At 53.9% G+C, this 20,000-nt stretch overlaps 2 protein-coding genes across 4 annotated transcripts in view; both read left to right on the forward strand.

Moving 5' to 3' along the window:
• Positions 1-5,266, forward strand: part of adamts13 (ADAM metallopeptidase with thrombospondin type 1 motif 13) — a 28,741-nt gene extending 23,475 nt beyond the window's left edge. For all 3 annotated transcript variants that reach the window (XM_031891562.1, XM_031891564.1, XM_031891563.1), the window contains exon 32: positions 4,976-5,266. In XM_031891562.1, coding sequence (XP_031747422.1) covers positions 4,976-5,164 — 189 coding nt within the window. In that variant the 3' untranslated portion in view covers positions 5,165-5,266. The remainder of the gene's footprint in view (positions 1-4,975) is intronic.
• A 472-nt stretch (positions 5,267-5,738) lies between these two features.
• Positions 5,739-17,216, forward strand: cacfd1 (calcium channel flower domain containing 1). The gene is made up of 6 exons (XM_031891570.1): positions 5,739-5,844; positions 9,122-9,376; positions 13,284-13,356; positions 14,396-14,521; positions 14,839-14,946; positions 16,878-17,216. The coding sequence occupies exons 2-6, from the start codon at positions 9,253-9,255 to the stop codon at positions 16,945-16,947; spliced, it is 501 nt and encodes a 166-aa protein (XP_031747430.1). The 5' UTR covers positions 5,739-5,844; positions 9,122-9,252; the 3' UTR covers positions 16,948-17,216.
• The last annotated feature ends 2,784 nt before the right edge of the window (positions 17,217-20,000 follow it).

The following is a 20,000-nucleotide window of genomic DNA, read 5'->3' on the forward strand; positions in this document are numbered from 1 at the left end:
GCCCTGCGCCCCCCAGTCTGACCCTGCACCTCCCCCAATCCGACCCTGGGCCCTGCACCCCCCAGTCCAACCCTGCACCTCCCCCAGTCCAACCCTGCACCCCCCAGTCCAACCCTGCACCTCCCCCAATCCGACCCTGGGCCCTGCGCCCCCAGTCCGACCCTGCACCCCCCAGTCCAACCCTGCACCTCCCCCAATCCGACCCTGGGCCCTGCACCCCCCAGTCCAACCCTGCACCTCCCCCAGTCCAACCCTGCACCCCCCAGTCTGACCCTGGGCCCTGCACCCCCCAGTCCAACCCTGCACCCCCCAGTCCAACCCTGCACCTCCCCCAGTCTGACCCTGGGCCCTGCACCCCCCAGTCCAACCCTGCACCTCCCCCAGTCCAACCCTGCACCTCCCCCAGTCTGACCCTGGGCCCTGCACCCCCCAGTCCAACCCTGGGCCCTGCACCCCCCTGTCCAACCCTGCACCTCCCCCAGTCCAACCCTGCACCTCCCCCAGTCCAACCCTGCACCTCCCCCAGTCCAACCCTGGGCCCTGCACGCCCCAGTCCAACCCTGCACCTCCCCCAGTCTGACCCTGGGCCCTGCACCCCCCAGTCCAACCCTGCACCTCCCCCAGTCCAACCCTGGGCCCTGCGCCCCCCAGTCCGACCCTGCACCTCCCCCAGTCCAACCTGCACCTCCCCCAGTCTGACCCTGGGCCCTGCACCCCCCAGTCCAACCCTGCACCCCCCAGTCCAACCCTGCACCTCCCCCAGTCCAACCCTGGGCCCTGCGCCCCCCAGTCCGACCCTGCACCTCCCCCAGTCCAACCCTGCACCTCCCCCAGTCCAACCCTGGGCCCTGCACCGCCCAGTCCGACCCTGCACCTCCCCCAATCCGACCCTGGGCCCTGCACCGCCCAGTCCGACCCTGCACCCCCCAGTCCAACCCTGCACCTCCCCCAATCCGACCCTGGGCCCTGCACCGCCCAGTCCGACCCCTGCACCCCCCAGTCCAACCCTGCACCTCCCCCAATCCGACCCTGGGCCCTGCACCGCCCAGTCCGACCCTGCACCCCCCAGTCCAACCCTGCACCTCCCCCAATCCGACCCTGGGCCCTGCACCGCCCAGTCCGACCCTGCGCCCCCCAGTCTGACCCTGCACCTCCCCCAATCCGACCCTGGGCCCTGCACCGCCCAGTCCGACCCTGCACCCCCAGTCCAACCCTGCACCTCCCCCAATCCGACCATGGGCCCTGCGCCCCCAGTCCGACCCTGCACCCCCCAGTCCAACCCTGCACCTCCCCCAGTCCAACCCTGGGCCCTGCGCCCCCCAGTCCGACCCTGCACCTCCCCCAGTCCAACCCTGCACCTCCCCCAGTCCAACCCTGGGCCCTGCGCCCCCCAGTCTGACCCTGCACCTCCCCCAATCCGACCCTGGGCCCTGCACCCCCCAGTCCAACCCTGCACCTCCCCCAGTCCGACCCTGCACCCCCCAGTCCAACCCTGCACCTCCCCCAATCCGACCCTGGGCCCTGCGCCCCCCAGTCCAACCCTGCACCTCCCCCAATCCGACCCTGGGCCCTGCACCCCCCAGTCCAAGCCTGCACCTCCCCCAGTCCAACCCTGCACCCCCCAGTCTGACCCTGGGCCCTGCACCCCCCAGTCCAACCCTGCACCCCCCAGTCCAACCCTGCACCTCCCCCAGTCTGACCCTGGGCCCTGCACCCCCCAGTCCAACCCTGCACCTCCCCCAATCCGACCCTGGGCCCTGCGCCCCCAGTCCGACCCTGCGCCCCCCAGTCCAACCCTGCACCTCCCCCAATCCGACCCTGGGCCCTGCACCCCCCAGTCCAACCCTGCACCTCCCCCAGTCCAACCCTGCACCCCCCAGTCCAACCCTGCGCCTCCCCCAGTCTGACCCTGGGCCCTGCACCCCCAGTCCAACCCTGCACCCCCCAGTCCAACCCTGCACCTCCCCCAATCCGACCCTGGGCCCTGCACCCCCCAGTCCAACCCTGCACCTCCCCCAGTCCAACCCTGCACCCCCCAGTCCAACCCTGCACCTCCCCCAGTCTGACCCTGGGCCCTGCACCCCCCAGTCCAACCCTGCACCCCCCAGTCCAACCCTGCACCCCCCAGTCCAACCCTGCACCCCCCAGTCCAACCCTGCACCTCCCCCAGTCTGACCCTGTGCCCTGCGCCCCCCAGTCCATCCCTGCACCTCCCCCAATCTGACCCTGGGCCCTGCACCCCCCAGTCCAACCCTGCACCTCCCCCAGTCTGACCCTGGGCCCTGCACCCCCCAGTCCAACCCTGCACCCCCCAGTCCAACCCTGCACCCCCCAGTCCAACCCTGCACCCCCCAGTCCAACCCTGCACCTCCCCCAGTCTGACCCTGTGCCCTGCGCCCCCAGTCCATCCCTGCACCTCCCCCAATCTGACCCTGGGCCCTGCACCCCCCAGTCCAACCCTGCACCTCCCCAATCCGACCCTGGGCCCTGCGCCCCCAGTCCGACCCTGCACCCCCCAGTCCAACCCTGCACCTCCCCCAATCCGACCCTGGGCCCAGCGCCCCCAGTCCAACCCTGCACCTCCCCCAATCTGACCCTGGGTCCTGCACCCCCCAGTCCAACCCTGCACCTCCCCCAATCCGACCCTGGGCCCTGCGCCCCCAGTCCGACCCTGCACCCCCCAGTCCAACCCTGCACCTCCCCCAATCCGACCCTGGGCCCTGCGCCCCCAGTCCGACCCTGCACCCCCCAGTCCAACCCTGCACCTCCCCCAATCCGACCCTGGGCCCAGCGCCCCCAGTCCGACCCTGCACCCCCAGTCCAACCCTGCACCTCCCCCAATCCGACCCTGGGCCCAGCGCCCCCAGTCCGACCCTGCACCCCCCAGTCCAACCCTGCACCTCCCCCAATCCAACCCTGCACCTCCCCCAATCTGACCCTGGGCCCTGTGCCCCCCAGTCCGACCCTGCACCTCCCCCAATCCGACCCTGTGCCCCCCAGTCCGACCCTGCACCTCCCCCAATCCGACCCTGTGCCCCCCAGTCCGACCCTGCACCTCCCCCAATCTGACCCTGCGCCCCCCAGTCCGACCCTGCACCTCCCCCAGTCCAACCCCGGGCCCTGCACCCCCCAGTCCGACCCTGCACCTCCCCCAATCTGACCCTGTGCCCCCCAGTCCGACCCTGCGCCCCCCAATCCGACCCTGCGCCCCCCAGTCCGACCCTGCACCTCCCCCAATCCGACCCTGTGCCCCCCAGTCCGACCCTGCACCTCCCCCAATCTGACCCTGCGCCCCCCAGTCCGACCCTGCACCTCCCCCAATCCGACCCTGTGCCCCCCAGTCCGACCCTGCACCTCCCCCAATCTGACCCTGCGCCCCCCAGTCCGACCCTGCACCTCCCCCAGTCCAACCCCGGGCCCTGCACCCCCCAGTCCGACCCTGCACCTCCCCCAATCTGACCCTGTGCCCCCCAGTCCGACCCTGCGCCCCCCAATCCGACCCTGCGCCCCCCAGTCCGACCCTGCACCTCCCCCAATCCGACCCTGTGCCCCCCAGTCCGACCCTGCACCTCCCCCAATCTGACCCTGCGCCCCCCAGTCCGACCCTGCACCTCCCCCAATCCGACCCTGTGCCCCCCAGTCCGACCCTGCACCTCCCCCAATCTGACCCTGCGCCCCCCAGTCCGACCCTGCACCTCCCCCAGTCCAACCCCGGGCCCTGCACCCCCCAGTCCGACCCTGCACCTCCCCCAATCTGACCCTGTGCCCCCCAGTCCGACCCTGCGCCCCCCAATCCGACCCTGCGCCCCCCAGTCCGACCCTGCACCTCCCCCAATCCGACCCTGTGCCCCCCAGTCCGACCCTGCACCTCCCCAATCTGACCCTGCGCCCCCCAGTCCGACCCTGCACCTCCCCCAATCCGACCCTGTGCCCCCCAGTCCGACCCTGCACCTCCCCCAATCCGACCCTGTGCCCCCCAGTCCGACCCTGCACCTCCCCCAATCTGACCCTGCGCCCCCCAGTCCGACCCTGCACCTCCCCCAATCCGACCCTGTGCCCCCCAGTCCGACCCTGCACCTCCCCCAATCTGACCCTGCGCCCCCCAGTCCGACCCTGCACCTCCCCCAGTCCGACCCTGCACCTCCCCCAATCTGACCCTGTGCCCCCCAGTCCGACCCTGCGCCCCCAATCCGACCCTGCGCCCCCCAGTCCGACCCTGCACCTCCCCCAATCTGACCCTGCGCCCCCCAGTCCGACCCTGCACCTCCCCCAGTCCAACCCCGGGCCCTGCACCCCCCAGTCCGACCCTGCACCTCCCCCAATCTGACCCTGTGCCCCCCAGTCCGACCCTGCGCCCCCCAATCCGACCCTGCGCCCCCAGTCTGACCCTGCACCTCCCCCAATCCGACCCTGTGCCCCCCAGTCCGACCCTGCACCTCCCCCAATCTGACCCTGCGCCCCCCAGTCCGACCCTGCACCTCCCCCAATCCGACCCTGTGCCCCCCAGTCCGACCCTGCACCTCCCCCAATCTGACCCTGCGCCCCCCAGTCCGACCCTGCACCTCCCCCAGTCCAACCCCGGGCCCTGCACCCCCCAGTCCGACCCTGCACCTCCCCCAATCTGACCCTGTGCCCCCCAGTCCGACCCTGCGCCCCCCAATCCGACCCTGCGCCCCCCAGTCCGACCCTGCGCCCCCCCAGTCCGACCCTGCGCCCCCCCAGTCGGACCCTGCGCCCCCCCAGTCCGACCCTGCGCCCCCCCAGTCGGACCCTGCGCCCCCCAGTCCGACCCTGCGCCCCCCCAGTTCGACCCTGAGCCCCCCAATCCGACCCTGCGCCCCCCAGTCCGACCCTGCGCCCCCCCAGTCCGACCCTGCGCCCCCCCAGTCCGACCCTGCGCCCCCCCAGTCCGACCCTGCGTCCAACTAAAAATCAGGCAGAAATCGGTTCCTTATTATTTGCTTTTCCCCCTCAGATTCGGGACATGAAATCGCTCAAATCCACGGGATTCCATGGGAACCACTTGTTCTACTGGGAGTCGGCGGGGAGTCGGGCGGAAATAGAATTTCATGGCGATTTCTCTAAGGACCGAGTCAGTTTCCGGGCGCAGTACTGGGCGCGGGCACCGAGGCTACAGGGCAGGGGGCGCCCCCCGGTGGAATGACGCCCGATACACCATCGCCACGGGAACCTATATAGTCACTGTAATCGCTCATTATCTGTTTGTTTCTAAAGGGAAAGCTTAAATATATTATTTATATATGCGCCTCCGTGTCCCCGTTATTACTGACCCGCTATATCCCACAGCGCCGGGGGTGTACGTGGGGAATACAGGGTAAACGGATTATATATCTATGGGTTCTGTCATTTCTGGCACTAAACAAGGATATGAAGCCACATTAGCACTTCCTGATCCAGAAGAACTAATAAATGTAATCACCAGTCCACTGAAAAGCCCCTGATAATAAGCTGCTCAGAGGGCGCTGCTTATAGACAGTTCAGAGGCAGATAAGGGGTTAACCAATTGCCCTGTATATATATATATATATAGTAACTGTTACACTGTAGGGGAGAGAAGCTACAGGGGAAGGACAGAAGGAATAAATAAGCCGAAAATCCCTTAATGGGAGAGTTTTTACCTCAGGGAAAGGCCCGCCCACCTGGGGCAGAGGGACACGCCCACACAACGGGACGCTATGGCGGGGGGCGGGCTCACTGCGATGACCTCATTGCCAGGGTCCCGCCTCTCTGCCAAGAGGTTTCCCTCCCACAATGCAGTGCGGGCCGGAGTGACGTGGAGTCCCTGGGTCAGACCGGCGGAGAAGGAGCCCGGATAGCGGGGCGGTGAGTGCGGCGGGGAGGGTGCGAGGGGCTCCCGGTACCGGACTCCGGTTCTACTGCAACTTCTCTGGGCTTGGGGGGCGGGGCGTAACGGTACCGAGTGTCACAGCAGAACAAAGGGCTGGGGGGGGGAGGGGTTACAGAACAATAGGGGGGGGCACACAGGGCAGGGGTATATAGCACAATGGGGGGGTCACACAGGGCAGGGGTATATAGCACAATGGGGGGGGGGGCACACAGGGAAGGGGTATATAGCACAATGGGGGGGTCACACAGGGCAGGGGTATATAGCACAATGGGGGGGTCACACAGGGCAGGGGTATATAGCACAATGGGGGGGCACACAGGGCAGGGGTATATAGCACAATGGGGGGGCACACAGGGAAGGGGTATATAGCACAATGGGGGGGCACACAGGGCAGGGGTATATAGCACAATGGGGGGGCACACAGGGAAGGGGTATATAGCACAATTGGGGGGCACACAGGGCAGGGGTATATAGCACAATGGGGGGGCACACAGGGCAGGGGTATATAGCACAATGGGGGGGCACACAGGGCAGGGGTATATAGCACAATGGGGGGGCACACAGGGCAGGGGTATATAGCACAATAGGGGGGCACACAGGGAAGGGGTATATAGCACAATGGGGGGGTCACACAGGGCAGGGGTATATAGCACAATGGGGGGGCACACAGGGCAGGGGTATATAGCACAATAGGGGGGCACACAGGGAAGGGGTATATAGCACAATGGGGGGGGCACACAGGGCAGGGGTATATAGCACAATGGGGGGGTCACACAGGGCAGGGGTATATAGCACAATGGGGGGGGCACACAGGGCAGGGGTATATAGCACAATAGGGGGGCACACAGGGAAGGGGTATATAGCACAATGGGGGGGTCACACAGGGCAGGGGTATATAGCACAATAGGGGGGCACACAGGGAAGGGGTATATAGCACAATGGGGGGGTCACACAGGGCAGGGGTATATAGCACAATGGGGGGGCACACAGGGCAGGGGTATATAGCACAATGGGGGGGCACACAGGGAAAGGGGTATATAGCACAATGGGGGGGGCACACAGGGCAGGGGTATATAGCACAATGGGGGGGGCACACAGGGCAGGGGTATATAGCACAATGGGGGGGGCACACAGGGCAGGGGTATATAGCACAATGGGGGGGGCACACAGGGCAGGGGTATATAGCACAATGGGGGGGCACACAGGGCAGGGGTATATAGCACAATGGGGGGGTCACACAGGGCAGGGGTATATAGCACAATGGGGGGGGGTCACACAGGGCAGGGGTATATAGCACAATAGGGGGGCACACAGGGAAGGGGTATATAGCACAATGGGGGGGCACACAGGGCAGGGGTATATAGCACAATGGGGGGGCACACAGGGCAGGGGTATATAGCACAATGGGGGGGGCACACAGGGCAGGGGTATATAGCACAATGGGGGGGTCACACAGGGCAGGGGTATATAGCACAATGGGGGGGCACACAGGGAAGGGGTATATAGCACAATGGGGGGGCACACAGGGCAGGGGTATATAGCACAATGGGGGGGCACACAGGGCAGGGGTATATAGCACAATGGGGGGGGGTCACAGGGCAGGGGTATATAGCACAATGGGGGGGCACACAGGGCAGGGGTATATAGCACAATGGGGGGGGTCACAGGGCAGGGGTATATAGCACAATGGGGGGGGTCACACAGGGCAGGGGTATATAGCACAATGGGGGGGGGTCACAGGGCAGGGGTATATAGCACAATGGGGGGGCACACAGGGCAGGGGTATATAGCACAATGGGGGGGGTCACAGGGCAGGGGTATATAGCACAATGGGGGGGGGTCACAGGGCAGGGGTATATAGCACAATGGGGGGGCACACAGGGCAGGGGTATATAGCACAATGGGGGGGGTCACACAGGGAAGGGGTATATAGCACAATGGGGGGGGTCACACAGGGAAGGGGTATATAGCACAATGGGGGGGTCACACAGGGCAGGGGTATATAGCACAATGGGGGGGGCACACAGGGCAGGGGTATATAGCACAATGGGGGGGGGTCACACAGGGCAGGGGTATATAGCACAATGGGGGGGGCACACAGGGCAGGGGTATATAGCACAATGGGGGGGCACACAGGGAAAGGGGTATATAGCACAATGGGGGGGGCACACAGGGCAGGGGTATATAGCACAATGGGGGGGCACACAGGGAAAGGGGTATATAGCACAATGGGGGGGGCACACAGGGAAGGGGTATATAGCACAATGGGGGGGGTCACACAGGGAAGGGGTATATAGCACAATGGGGGGGTCACACAGGGAAGGGGTATATAGCACAATGGGGGGGGCACACAGGGCAGGGGTATATAGCACAATGGGGGGGGTCACACAGGGCAGGGGTATATAGCACAATGGGGGGGCACACAGGGCAGGGGTATATAGCACAATGGGGGGGCACACAGGGAAAGGGGTATATAGCACAATGGGGGGGGGCACACAGGGCAGGGGTATATAGCACAATGGGGGGGTCACACAGGGCAGGGGTATATAGCACAATGGGGGGGGCACACAGGGCAGGGGTATATAGCACAATGGGGGGTTACACAGGGAAGGGGTATATAGCACAATGGGGGGGCACACAGGGCAGGGGTATATAGCACAATGGGGGGGCACACAGGGCAGGGGTATATAGCACAATGGGGGGTTACACAGGGAAGGGGTATATAGCACAATGGGGGGGCACACAGGGCAGGGGTATATAGCACAATGGGGGGGCACACAGGGAAGGGGTATATAGCACAATGGGGGGTCACACAGGGCAGGGGTATATAGCACAATGGGGGGGGGGCACACAGGGAAGGGGTATATAGCACAATGGAGGGTCACACAGGGCAGAAGATATATAGCACATTGTTGGGGGGGGTTACACAGGAGTAGAATATGTATAGATGGGGGGGGCACAGTGATTAGTGAGGATAGGAGTGAATGGTATAGTAGGGGGGCTCATAGAACAGGCAGTAATAGTCCAGGTGTGAAAAGGGGGGGGTGCAGTAACACGGGGCAATAAGGGAGTGGGGGGGGGGGTGTATCGCTCAGGCATGGGGTGGATATTACACTATGGGGCCGGGGCGTGGGGTACCAAATGAGCTGAACTTGGCTCAATAGAGGGAAGGTGGGGGGACCCCCGGAGAGGGGTTGGGGGGCAGCTGAACCCACGTGTGTAACTGTATCGCTTGTGTTTCTGTGCCACTAGGAGGCGCCTCGCTGTGAGCAGAATGCTGAGCCCAGTTTAGCTCTCACTGAGATCAGAACCACTGTCCCTAGAGACCCCCAACAGCCTCTCCCCCCGGGACCCCAAGGCATTGGCTGGAAATCTAGAGAGAGATGAGTTCGGTGGAGCCCGAGAGCGCGCCCCAAGAGACCGCCGCCGCCGCCGCGTCTAAGGATGATGGCATGACCTGGTGGTACCGATGGCTCTGCAGGCTGGCCGGCATCTTGGGGGGCTTCTGTAAGTACCAGTCTCCTATAGCCCCCCCCCCCGGGTCCGACCTACCCTCATCTCGCTGAATGCCCCAGGCTTGGGGTACTTACAGCTCTTCAGCTGGCTCTTCAAGGAACTCTGAGTATCACTCATGTATTATAAGGGATACTGTACCCCCTACTGTAAATGATAAGGATATTAGCAGTCACTGAGGGGTTCTGTGCCCCCCATATAAAGGCACAAGGCTGCAGGCTGAGTTATACAGGGAACTCTGAGTATCACTCATGTATTATAAGGGATAATGTACCCCCTACTGTAAATGATAAGGATATTAGCAGTCACTGAGGGGTTCTGTGCCCATATAAAGGCACAAGGCTGCAGGCTGAGTTATACAGGGAACTCTGAGTATCACTCATGTATTATAAGGGATAATGTACCCCCTACTGTAAATGATAAGGATATTAGCAGTCACTGAGGGGTTCTGTGCCCCCCATATAAAGGCCCAAGGCTGCAGGCTGAGTTATACAGGGAACTCTGAGTATCACTCATGTATTATAAGGGATAATGTACCCCCTACTGTAAATGATAAGGATATTAGCAGTCACTGAGGGGTTCTGTGCCCATATAAAGGCACAAGGCTGCAGGCTGAGTTATACAGGGAACTCTGAGTATCACTCATGTATTATAAGGGATAATGTACCCCCTGCTGTAAATGATAAGGATATTAGCAGTCACTGAGGGGTTCTGTGCCCCCCATATAAAGGCACAAGGCTGCAGGCTGAGTTATACAGGGAACTCTGAGTATCACTCATGTATTATAAGGGGTAATGTACCCCCTACTGTAAATGATAAGGATATTAGCAGTCACTGAGGGGTTCTGTGCCCCCCATATAAAGGCACAAGGCTGCAGGCTGAGTTATACAGGGAACTCTGAGTATCACTCATGTATTATAAGGGATAATGTACCCCCTACTGTAAATGATAAGGATATTAGCAGTCACTGAGGGGTTCTGTGCCCCCCATATAAAGGCACAAGGCTGCAGGCTGAGTTATACAGGGAACTCTGAGTATCACTCATGTATTATAAGGGATAATGTACCCCCTACTGTAAATGATAAGGATATTAGCAGTCACTGAGGGGTTCTGTGCCCCCCATATAAAGGCACAAGGCTGCAGGCTGAGTTATACAGGGAACTCTGAGTATCACTCATGTATTATAAGGGATAATGTACCCCCTACTGTAAATGATAAGGATATTAGCAGTCACTGAGGGGTTCTGTGCCCATATAAAGGCACAAGGCTGCAGGCTGAGTTATACAGGGAACTCTGAGTATCACTCATGTATTATAAGGGATAATGTACCCCCTACTGTAAATGATAAGGATATTAGCAGTCACTGAGGGGTTCTGTGCCCATATAAAGGCACAAGGCTGCAGGCTGAGTTATACAGGGAACTCTGAGTATCACTCATGTATTATAAGGGATAATGTACCCCCTACTGTAAATGATAAGGATATTAGCAGTCACTGAGGGGTTCTGTGCCCCCCATATAAAGGCACAAGGCTGCAGGCTGAGTTATACAGGGAACTCTGAGTATCACTCATGTATTATAAGGGATAATGTACCCCCTACTGTAAATGATAAGGATATTAGCAGTCACTGAGGGGTTCTGTGCCCCCCATATAAAGGCACAAGGCTGCAGGCTGAGTTATACAGGGAACTCTGAGTATCACTCATGTATTATAAGGGATAATGTACCCCCTACTGTAAATGATAAGGATATTAGCAGTCACTGAGGGGTTCTGTGCCCCCCATATAAAGGCACAAGGCTGCAGGCTGAGTTATACAGGGAACTCTGAGTATCACTCATGTATTATAAGGGATAATGTACCCCCTACTGTAAATGATAAGGATATTAGCAGTCACTGAGGGGTTCTGTGCCCCCCATATAAAGGCACAAGGCTGCAGGCTGAGTTATACAGGGAACTCTGAGTATCACTCATGTATTATAAGGGATAATGTACCCCCTACTGTAAATGATAAGGATATTGGAAGCAGCACAGGTGAGAGTGCGAGGGAGGAGTCAGACAGCCCCAGATTAGCAGTGACCTCTGTGACAGCAGTTATTACAGATTAGTGAGTGTCAGTAGCAGCGAGAGGCTCAGCTGCCCAATAAGCTGACACCTATGTGACAGCCAATGAAACTGCCCCGTGGGCAGTGCCTGTACTAAGCTACGGGGCGAGTAACCGGATAGTTAGTGGGTTTATTCCCTGCCTTCATCTGTTATACATTTTGAATTATTTTCATTTTTCATTCTGTCCAGCTTTCAAATGACCCCTAGAAAACAACCCCCCCCCCCCCCCACATTGCTCTGCGATGTTCCCGTTAGTTTTGCTACTTCTATTTCTATTCAGGCCCTCTCCTATTCTTATTGCGGCCTCTCATCGAAAACACCGCCTGGTTGCTAAGGTCATTTGCACCCTAGCAACCTAGCAAAATGGGGAGCCGCTCAACAATAACTGTAAATAGAAACGAAGACCAAGGGCAAGTTGTCTCAGAATAGCACTTTCTATGTTATACTAAAAGATCAAAAGTGAAAAACCCCTTTAAAGGGGAAGTAAACCATTAGGCTAGAAATGCTACATATTTCCCCTTCCAGACTAGGTCTGTGCCCCCGATAATGTCTGATTCATAGTACATGCTTTGGGCCGCTGTCAGTTTCGGGCCCCACTCACAATTTCTATTCAGGCCCTCTCCTATTCTTATTGCGGCCTCTCGTCGAAAACACTGCCTGGTTGCTAAGGTCATTTGGACCCTAGCAACCTAGCAAAATGGCTCGCCGCTCAACGATAATTGTAAATAAAATGAAGACCAACGGCAAGTTGTCTCTCTACATTATACTAAAAGTTAATTCAAAGGTGAAGAACCCCTTTTAAAGGGGAAGTAAAGCATTAGGGTAGAAATGCTATATATTTCCCCTTGCAGGCTAGGTCTGTGCCCCCGATAATGTCTGATTTATAGTACATGCTCTGGGCTGCTGTCCGTTTCGGGCCCCACTCACAATTAGGGGGTCAGTGGTACCCAAAGTGGTACCCACTGTTTTACCCGTCCCCTTCCCGCCCCCGTTCAGCTGATGTTTCTGTAGAAAGGCTACGGAGCCTTCACCCCGCTGTGCGCTGTGAGCCGAGACGCGTGGGGGTATCGGGTGTAGTGAGTCCCATGAAAGATTAATAAGTAGCCGCTGATATCCAATGCCTACGCTAGTGCCCGCTGTTACTATAGCCCTGTTGCTAGGGTAACACAGGGTATGGATATGTACTTACACTCACTGTACCTGCCCTGGTCTGGCCCCCCCCTGCTTCCTTATATGCCCCTCTGCTTGCCCCGGGGGGCCGGATCTGGAAAGAGATGCAATGTATTTAATGTATTTAGATCACATAACAAATAACTAGATACACGTTTGAGGGTTAGTTCCCCTTTACATTACATTTTAGTATCTCGTAGACATTGATATTATAAGAATTTGCAATTGGTCTTCATTTTTTTAATGTTTTTTCAGTTATTTAGCTTTTTTTTATAAGCAGCTCTCAGGGTTTGGCAATTTCAGCAGCTATCTGGTTGCTAGGGTGCAATTGATCCTAGCAACCAAGCAGTGGTTTGAACAAGAGTTGGGATTATGAATAGGAGGAGGGGCTGAATAGAAAGATAAGGAATAAAAAGTAACAATAACAATAAAACTGGAGCCTCACAGAGCAATAGGGTTTGGCTGCCGGGGTCAGTTATCCTGTTGCTAGGGCTCAAATGACCTTAGCAACCAGGGAGTGGTTTGAATGAGAGGCTGGTATATGAATAGGGGAGGGGCTGAATAGAAAGATAAGGAATAAAAAGTAACAATAACAATCTCTAACCCCCCCTGTGTTTGTGTTCCCCCAGCGTGTGCGGTGGCCGGACTGTGGAGCTGTGTCACAATCAACCCCCTCAATATCGCAGCCGGGGTGCTAATGATGTGAGTATGGAGGTGCTGGTCCTGCTGCGGCATAGGGATTCCCCTGTACTAAGCCCAATTCAGCAGGAACAGCCCCCTAAGTTTGCTCATAGCCTGTACAGAGAGATACCATAAAACTATGGCACATAGGGATTCCCCTGTACTAAGCACAATTCAGCAGGAACAGCCCCCTAAGTTTGCTCATAGCCTGTACAGAGAGATACCATAAAACTATGGCACATAGGGATTCCCCTGTACTAAGCACAATTCAGCAGGAACAGCCCCCTAAGTTTGCTCATAGCCTGTACCGAGAGATACCATAAAATTATGGCACATAGGGATTCCCCTGTTCTAAGCACAATTCAGCAGGAACAGCCCCCTAAGTTTGCCCATAGCCTGTACAGAGAGATACCATAAAACTATGGCACATAGGGATTCCCCTGTACTAAGCACAATTCAGCAGGAACAGCCCCCTAAGTTTGCCCATAGCCTGTACAGAGAGATACCATAAAACTATGGCACATAGGGATTCCCCTGTACTAAGCACAATTCAGCAGGAACAGCCCCCTAAGTTTGCCCATAGCCTGTACAGAGAGATACCATAAAACTATGGCAGAATAGGGATTCCCCTGTACTAAGCCCAATTCAGCAGGAACAGCCCCCTAAGTTTGCTCATAGCCTGTACAGAGAGATACCATAAAACTATGGCACATAGGGATTCCCCTGTACTAAGCACAATTCAGCAGGAACAGTCCCCTAAGTTTGCTCATAGCCTGTACAGAGAGATACCATAAAACTATGGCACATAGGGATTCCCCTGTACTAAGCACAATTCAGCAGGAACAGCCTCCTAAGTTTGCTCATAGCCTGTACAGAGAGATACCATAAAACTATGGCAGAATAGGGATTCCCCTGTACTAAGCACAATTCAGCAGGAACAGCCCCCTAAGTTTGCTCATAGCCTGTACAGAGAGATACCATAAAACTATGGCACATAGGGATTCCTCTGTACTAAGCACAATTCAGCAGGAACAGCCCCCTAAGTGTTTTTTCCCCGCAGGCTCAACGCGTTCATCCTGTTCCTGTGTGAGGCTCCCTTTTGCTGCCAGTTTGTCGAGTTCGCCAATACGGTTTCTGAGAAGGCTGACAGGCTGAAAAGCTGGCAGAAAGCGGCGTTTTATTGTGGGTAGGGGCACTATTTTTTGTATTTGTATTGAATGAGGTCATGTGACCGGCTGAGGGGTCCATCTGTGGTTCAGCCCTGATCCAATTGCCCAGATTGGGCCAATGCTTCCCAGTATCCATGGAGTTATAACAACTGCAGGGAGTTGCTGGTACTCCCAGTAGCGCTAATGCCCCCGGGTTCATTTAATTTAACAGATTCGCCACTAGGTGGCGCTGCTCATTAACAAATGATTTTTTAGGTTTAACAATGACTGAACGTGAAACTATTATGGGACAAATCCGTGTAACTGATGTTTGTATTCTCCCCCCTCCCCACAGGATGGCGCTGCTTCCCATCTTCATCAGCTTCACGTTTACCACCTTGTTCGGCAATGCTATCGCCTTTGCGTCGGGGGTTCTGTACGGTCTCTCCGCCTTGGGCAAGAAGTAAGTGAGCCCTATAGTGGGGTCTGGTACTGCTGCTTTATATTCCTGTTATATACAGTCGGGTCAACCCCTCAGTGACTGCTAATATCCTTATCATTTACAGTAGGGGGTACATTATCCCTTATAATACATGAGTGATACTCAGAGTTCCCTGTATAACTCAGCCTGCAGCCTTGTGCCTTTATATGGGGGGCACAGAACCCCTCAGTGACTGCTAATATCCTTATCATTTACAGTAGGGGGTACATTATCCCTTATAATACATGAGTGATACTCAGAGTTCCCTGTATAACTCAGCCTGCAGCCTTGTGCCTTTATATGGGGGGCACAGAACCCCTCAGTGACTGCTAATATCCTTATCATTTACAGTAGGGGGTACATTATCCCTTATAATACATGAGTGATACTCAGAGTTCCCTGTATAACTCAGCCTGCAGCCTTGTGCCTTTATATGGGGGGCACAGAACCCCTCAGTGACTGCTAATATCCTTATCATTTACAGTAGGGGGTACATTATCCCTTATAATACATGAGTGATACTCAGAGTTCCCTGTATAACTCAGCCTGCAGCCTTGTGCCTTTATATGGGGGCACAGAACCCCTCAGTGACTGCTAATATCCTTATCATTTACAGTAGGGGGTACATTATCCCTTATAATACACGAGTGATACTCAGAGTTCCCTGTATAACTCAGCCTGCAGCCTTGTGCCTTTATATGGGCACAGAACCCCTCAGTGACTGCTAATATCCTTATCATTTACAGTAGGGGGTACATTATCCCTTATAATACACGAGTGATACTCAGAGTTCCCTGTATAACTCAGCCTGCAGCCTTGTGCCTTTATATGGGGGGCACAGAACCCCTCAGTGACTGCTAATATCCTTATCATTTACAGTAGGGGGTACATTATTCCTTATAATACATGAGTGATACTCAGAGTTCCCTGTATAACTCAGCCTGCAGCCTTGTGCCTTTATATGGGGGGCACAGAACCCCTCAGTGACTGCTAATATCCTTATCATTTACAGTAGGGGGTACATTATCCCTTATAATACATGAGTGATACTCAGAGTTCCCTGTATAACTCAGCCTGCAGCCTTGTGCCTTTATATGGGGGGCACAGAACCCCTCAGTGACTGCTAATATCCTTATCATTTACAGTAGGGGGTACATTATCCCTTATAATACATGAGTGATACTCAGAGTTCCCTGTATAACCCAGCCTGCAGCCTTGTGCCTTTATATGGGGGGCACAGAACCCCTCAGTGACTGCTAATATCCTTATCATTTACAGTAGGGGGTACATTATCCCTTATAATACATGAGTGATACTCAGAGTTCCCTGTATAACCCAGCCTGCAGCCTTGTGCCTTTATATGGGGGGCACAGAACCCCTCAGTGACTGCTAATATCCTTATCATTTACAGTAGGGGGTACATTATCCCTTATAATACATGAGTGATACTCAGAGTTCCCTGTATAACTCAGCCTGCAGCCTTGTGCCTTTATATGGGGGGCACAGAGCCCCTCAGTGACTGCTAATATCCTTATCATTTACAGTAGGGGGTACATTATCCCTTATAATACATGAGTGATACTCAGAGTTCCCTGTATAACTCAGCCTGCAGCCTTGTGCCTTTATATGGGCACAGAACCCCTCAGTGACTGCTAATATCCTTATCATTTACAGTAGGGGGTACATTATCCCTTATAATACATGAGTGATACTCAGAGTTCCCTGTATAACTCAGCCTGCAGCCTTGTGCCTTTATATGGGGGGCACAGAACCCCTCAGTGACTGCTAATATCCTTATCATTTACAGTAGGGGGTACATTATCCCTTATAATACATGAGTGATACTCACAGTTCCCTGTGGGTGCAGTTCATTGGATGGGGGGTAACAGACGGATCTCTATGCTCTGTTGCAGGGGGGACGCCATTTCCTACGCGAAGCTACAGAAGCAGCAGCCGGACGAGGAGAAGCTGACGGACCTATAGAGGCGCGAGGGGAACCCGCTGCTGCACGGACAATAGATACTTTTTTATTAGGTTTAACAAATTCTCTTATTTATGGATCTTTGCTGTGAAATTTTTAAGAATTCCAATACGGTATGAGTGTGAGACTCGCCGGCCCCGCCCAATGGCTACCGTGGGAGGAGTCTGGTTCCGGCACGTCTGGACTGCGACTGGCACTTTACGGGAAACACTAATTACGACCCACAATCCCCGTGTGGTTTGTGACCTGGAGATGTAGCCGGGGGGAGGGACAGTTGGGTAGAATCCCAGCTACGGACTGGGGGTGGGGGGGGGGCCCGGTTGTTAAAAGGGAACTTTTAGTATGATGTAGAGAGTGAAAAAAGTATAAAGTAATGAAAAAAGTATAAATAATAATGAAGACCAATTGCAAAGTTGCTAGGAATAGGGCATTCTGTTACATATAGTGAAACCTGGCTGTCTATTCAAATCTAGTGGAAACTTGATTGGTGGAAGGTTATATTTTGCACTGGACTCAACCACTAGGGGGCATGTGTATGGGAGAGAAGGGGAGGATCCCGCTCAGGATCTGATTGGAGCTTATTTGGGTATCAGTTGGACCACTGAGAGCGCAGGCAGCACAGCAGAGCCTCTCCCCTTCCGCCTGTTTATAACCGTAATAGTTACACGGGGGTAATGGAGTGAAAGGATGAGGCTCACAGTAAGGCGATTGCTCAGCCAGGGGTGCGGCCCCGCCTCTGGGAATTCCTGTTATAGAGCCACTTTCTCGGGGGTCTCAAAGCCTGATTGGGGGGCAGAATGTGCCGAACATTCGCTCATCACTACCTTCTGTAACTTTTAGTACGTTATAGAATAACCAGTTCTAAGCAACTTTTCAATTGGTCTTCATTATTTTTTATAGTTTTTTTTTTTTTTTTTAATTTTTCTTACTTTCAAATGGGGGTCACTGACCCCGGTAACCAAAGAACTATTGCTCTGTGAGGCTCCAGTTTTATTGTTACTTTTTTTTATTAATTATTTTAATATCTAGGTCCTCTCCTATTTATATACCACTTGATTTAAACAACTCCCTGGTTGCTAAGGTAATTCGGACACTGGCAACCAGATAACTGCTGGAATTCCAAACGGGAGCTGCTAAACAAAAAGTGAAATACTTAATAAAAATGCAAATACTGAAAAAGACCAACTGCAATAATCAAAAAAAAAAACACAAATACTAAAAAAAGGCCAATTGCAATAATTAATTATTGTAATTAGTCTTTTTTTAGTATTGTTTTTTTTTTTTTTAATTATTGCAATTGGTCTTTTTTAAGTATTGTGTTCAATGTAATTGGTCTTTTAAGTATTGTTTTTTTTAAACAAAATACTAAAAAAGACCAATTGCAATAATTAAAAAAAACCACAATACTAAAAAACGAAGACCAATTGCAATAATAAAAAAATACTTAAAAAAAAACAAACCGACTGCAATAATTAAAAAAATACTAAAAAGGAAGACCAATTGCAATAATTAAAAAAAAAATACTAAAAAAAAAAAACCGACTGCAATAATTAAAAAAATACTAAAAAAGGAAGACCAATTGCAATAATTAAAAATATATGAAAAAAGGAAGACCAATTGCAATAATTGAAAAAAAAAAAATACTAAAAAAAGACCAATTGCAATAATTAAAAAAATACTAAAAAAAGACCAATTGCAATCATTAAAAAGCAACACTAGAAAAGGAAGACCAATTGCAATAATTAAAAAAAGGACAAATTGCAATAATTAAAAAAAAAATTCTAAAAAAGACCAACTGCGATAATTAAAAATACACTAAAAAAAGGAAGACCAATTGCAATAATTGAAAAAATACTAAAAAAAAAAAAAAAAAGACCAATTGCAATAATTAAAAAAACAACACTAAAAAAGGAAGACCAATTGCAAATTGCCTTACTATCACTCTCTATATCATACTAAAGGTTAACACAAAGGTGAATAAGCCCCATTTAGCAGAAAGAGGCCGCGGGTACAAGTCGCGCTCGTTTCTCTCCTGAATCCGTTTGTAATGAATGAGCCGATAGTCGGGGAGATCTCAGCGATCTACGTTTACATATTTAATAATGTAGCGACGAATCAGCGGGGAAGGGAGGGATTATGTTAATGAGCCGGTGTCCCTCCCCCGGCGCTGCCTGCGCAGGATCTGGCGAATCAGGACTTTTCTACTACAACTTCTTACTCTGAAATTGCTGTGGGTTTGGTCTGAATTTTTGGCTGTGAATTTGGATTTTTTAAGGGCGGCCGTGTACTGACACGTTATGTGCTGCGAATAAAGGGGAAATACATTGTACCTCCCACAGCGTTTGTGTGCGTCTGTAGGCTTCCTACTACTTGCAGCGCAGCAGTAAAGTGTGCCTGAGTCTGAGCTTTCAGCCAGCGCTACACATTAGAACTGCTTTCAGCTAACCTATTGTTTCTCCTACTCCCATGTAACTGGAGGAGTCCCAAGCCGGACTTGGATTTCTTACTATTGAGTGCTATTCTGATACCTACTGGGAGCTGCTATCTTGCTCCCTTCCCATTGTTCTGCTGATCGGCTGCTGGGGGTGACGGGGGGGGGATATCACTCCAACTTGCAGCGCAGCAGTAAAGTGTGCCTGAGTCTGAGCTTTCAGCCGGCGCTACACATTAGAACTGCTTTCAGCTAACCTATTGTTTCTCCTACTCCCATGTAACTGGAGGAGTCCCAAGCCGGACTTGGATTTCTTACTATTGAGTGCTATTCTGATACCTACTGGGAGCTGCTTGGAGAGCACCTAAACAGAAAGATAAGCATTGAAAAAATGTCAATAATAATACAATTTATAGGCAGTTGGGGTCAGTGACCCCCCCCCCATTTGGGCGCTTGAGTGAGTCAGAAGAAGGTAAATGATTCCAAAACTATAAAAAAAAAAAAAACAATTGAAACACTGGGCTTTTTACAAATATATTTACAGTATATATATATAATACACAAGAGCCATGAATATCCTGTAAATTATATACTTATAATCAGAGCTTAGTGATGTCATCAGTT

The sequence above is a fragment of the Xenopus tropicalis genome, chromosome 8 (assembly GCF_000004195.4).
Source record: "Xenopus tropicalis strain Nigerian chromosome 8, UCB_Xtro_10.0, whole genome shotgun sequence".
Lineage (NCBI taxonomy): Eukaryota > Metazoa > Chordata > Amphibia > Anura > Pipidae > Xenopus > Xenopus tropicalis.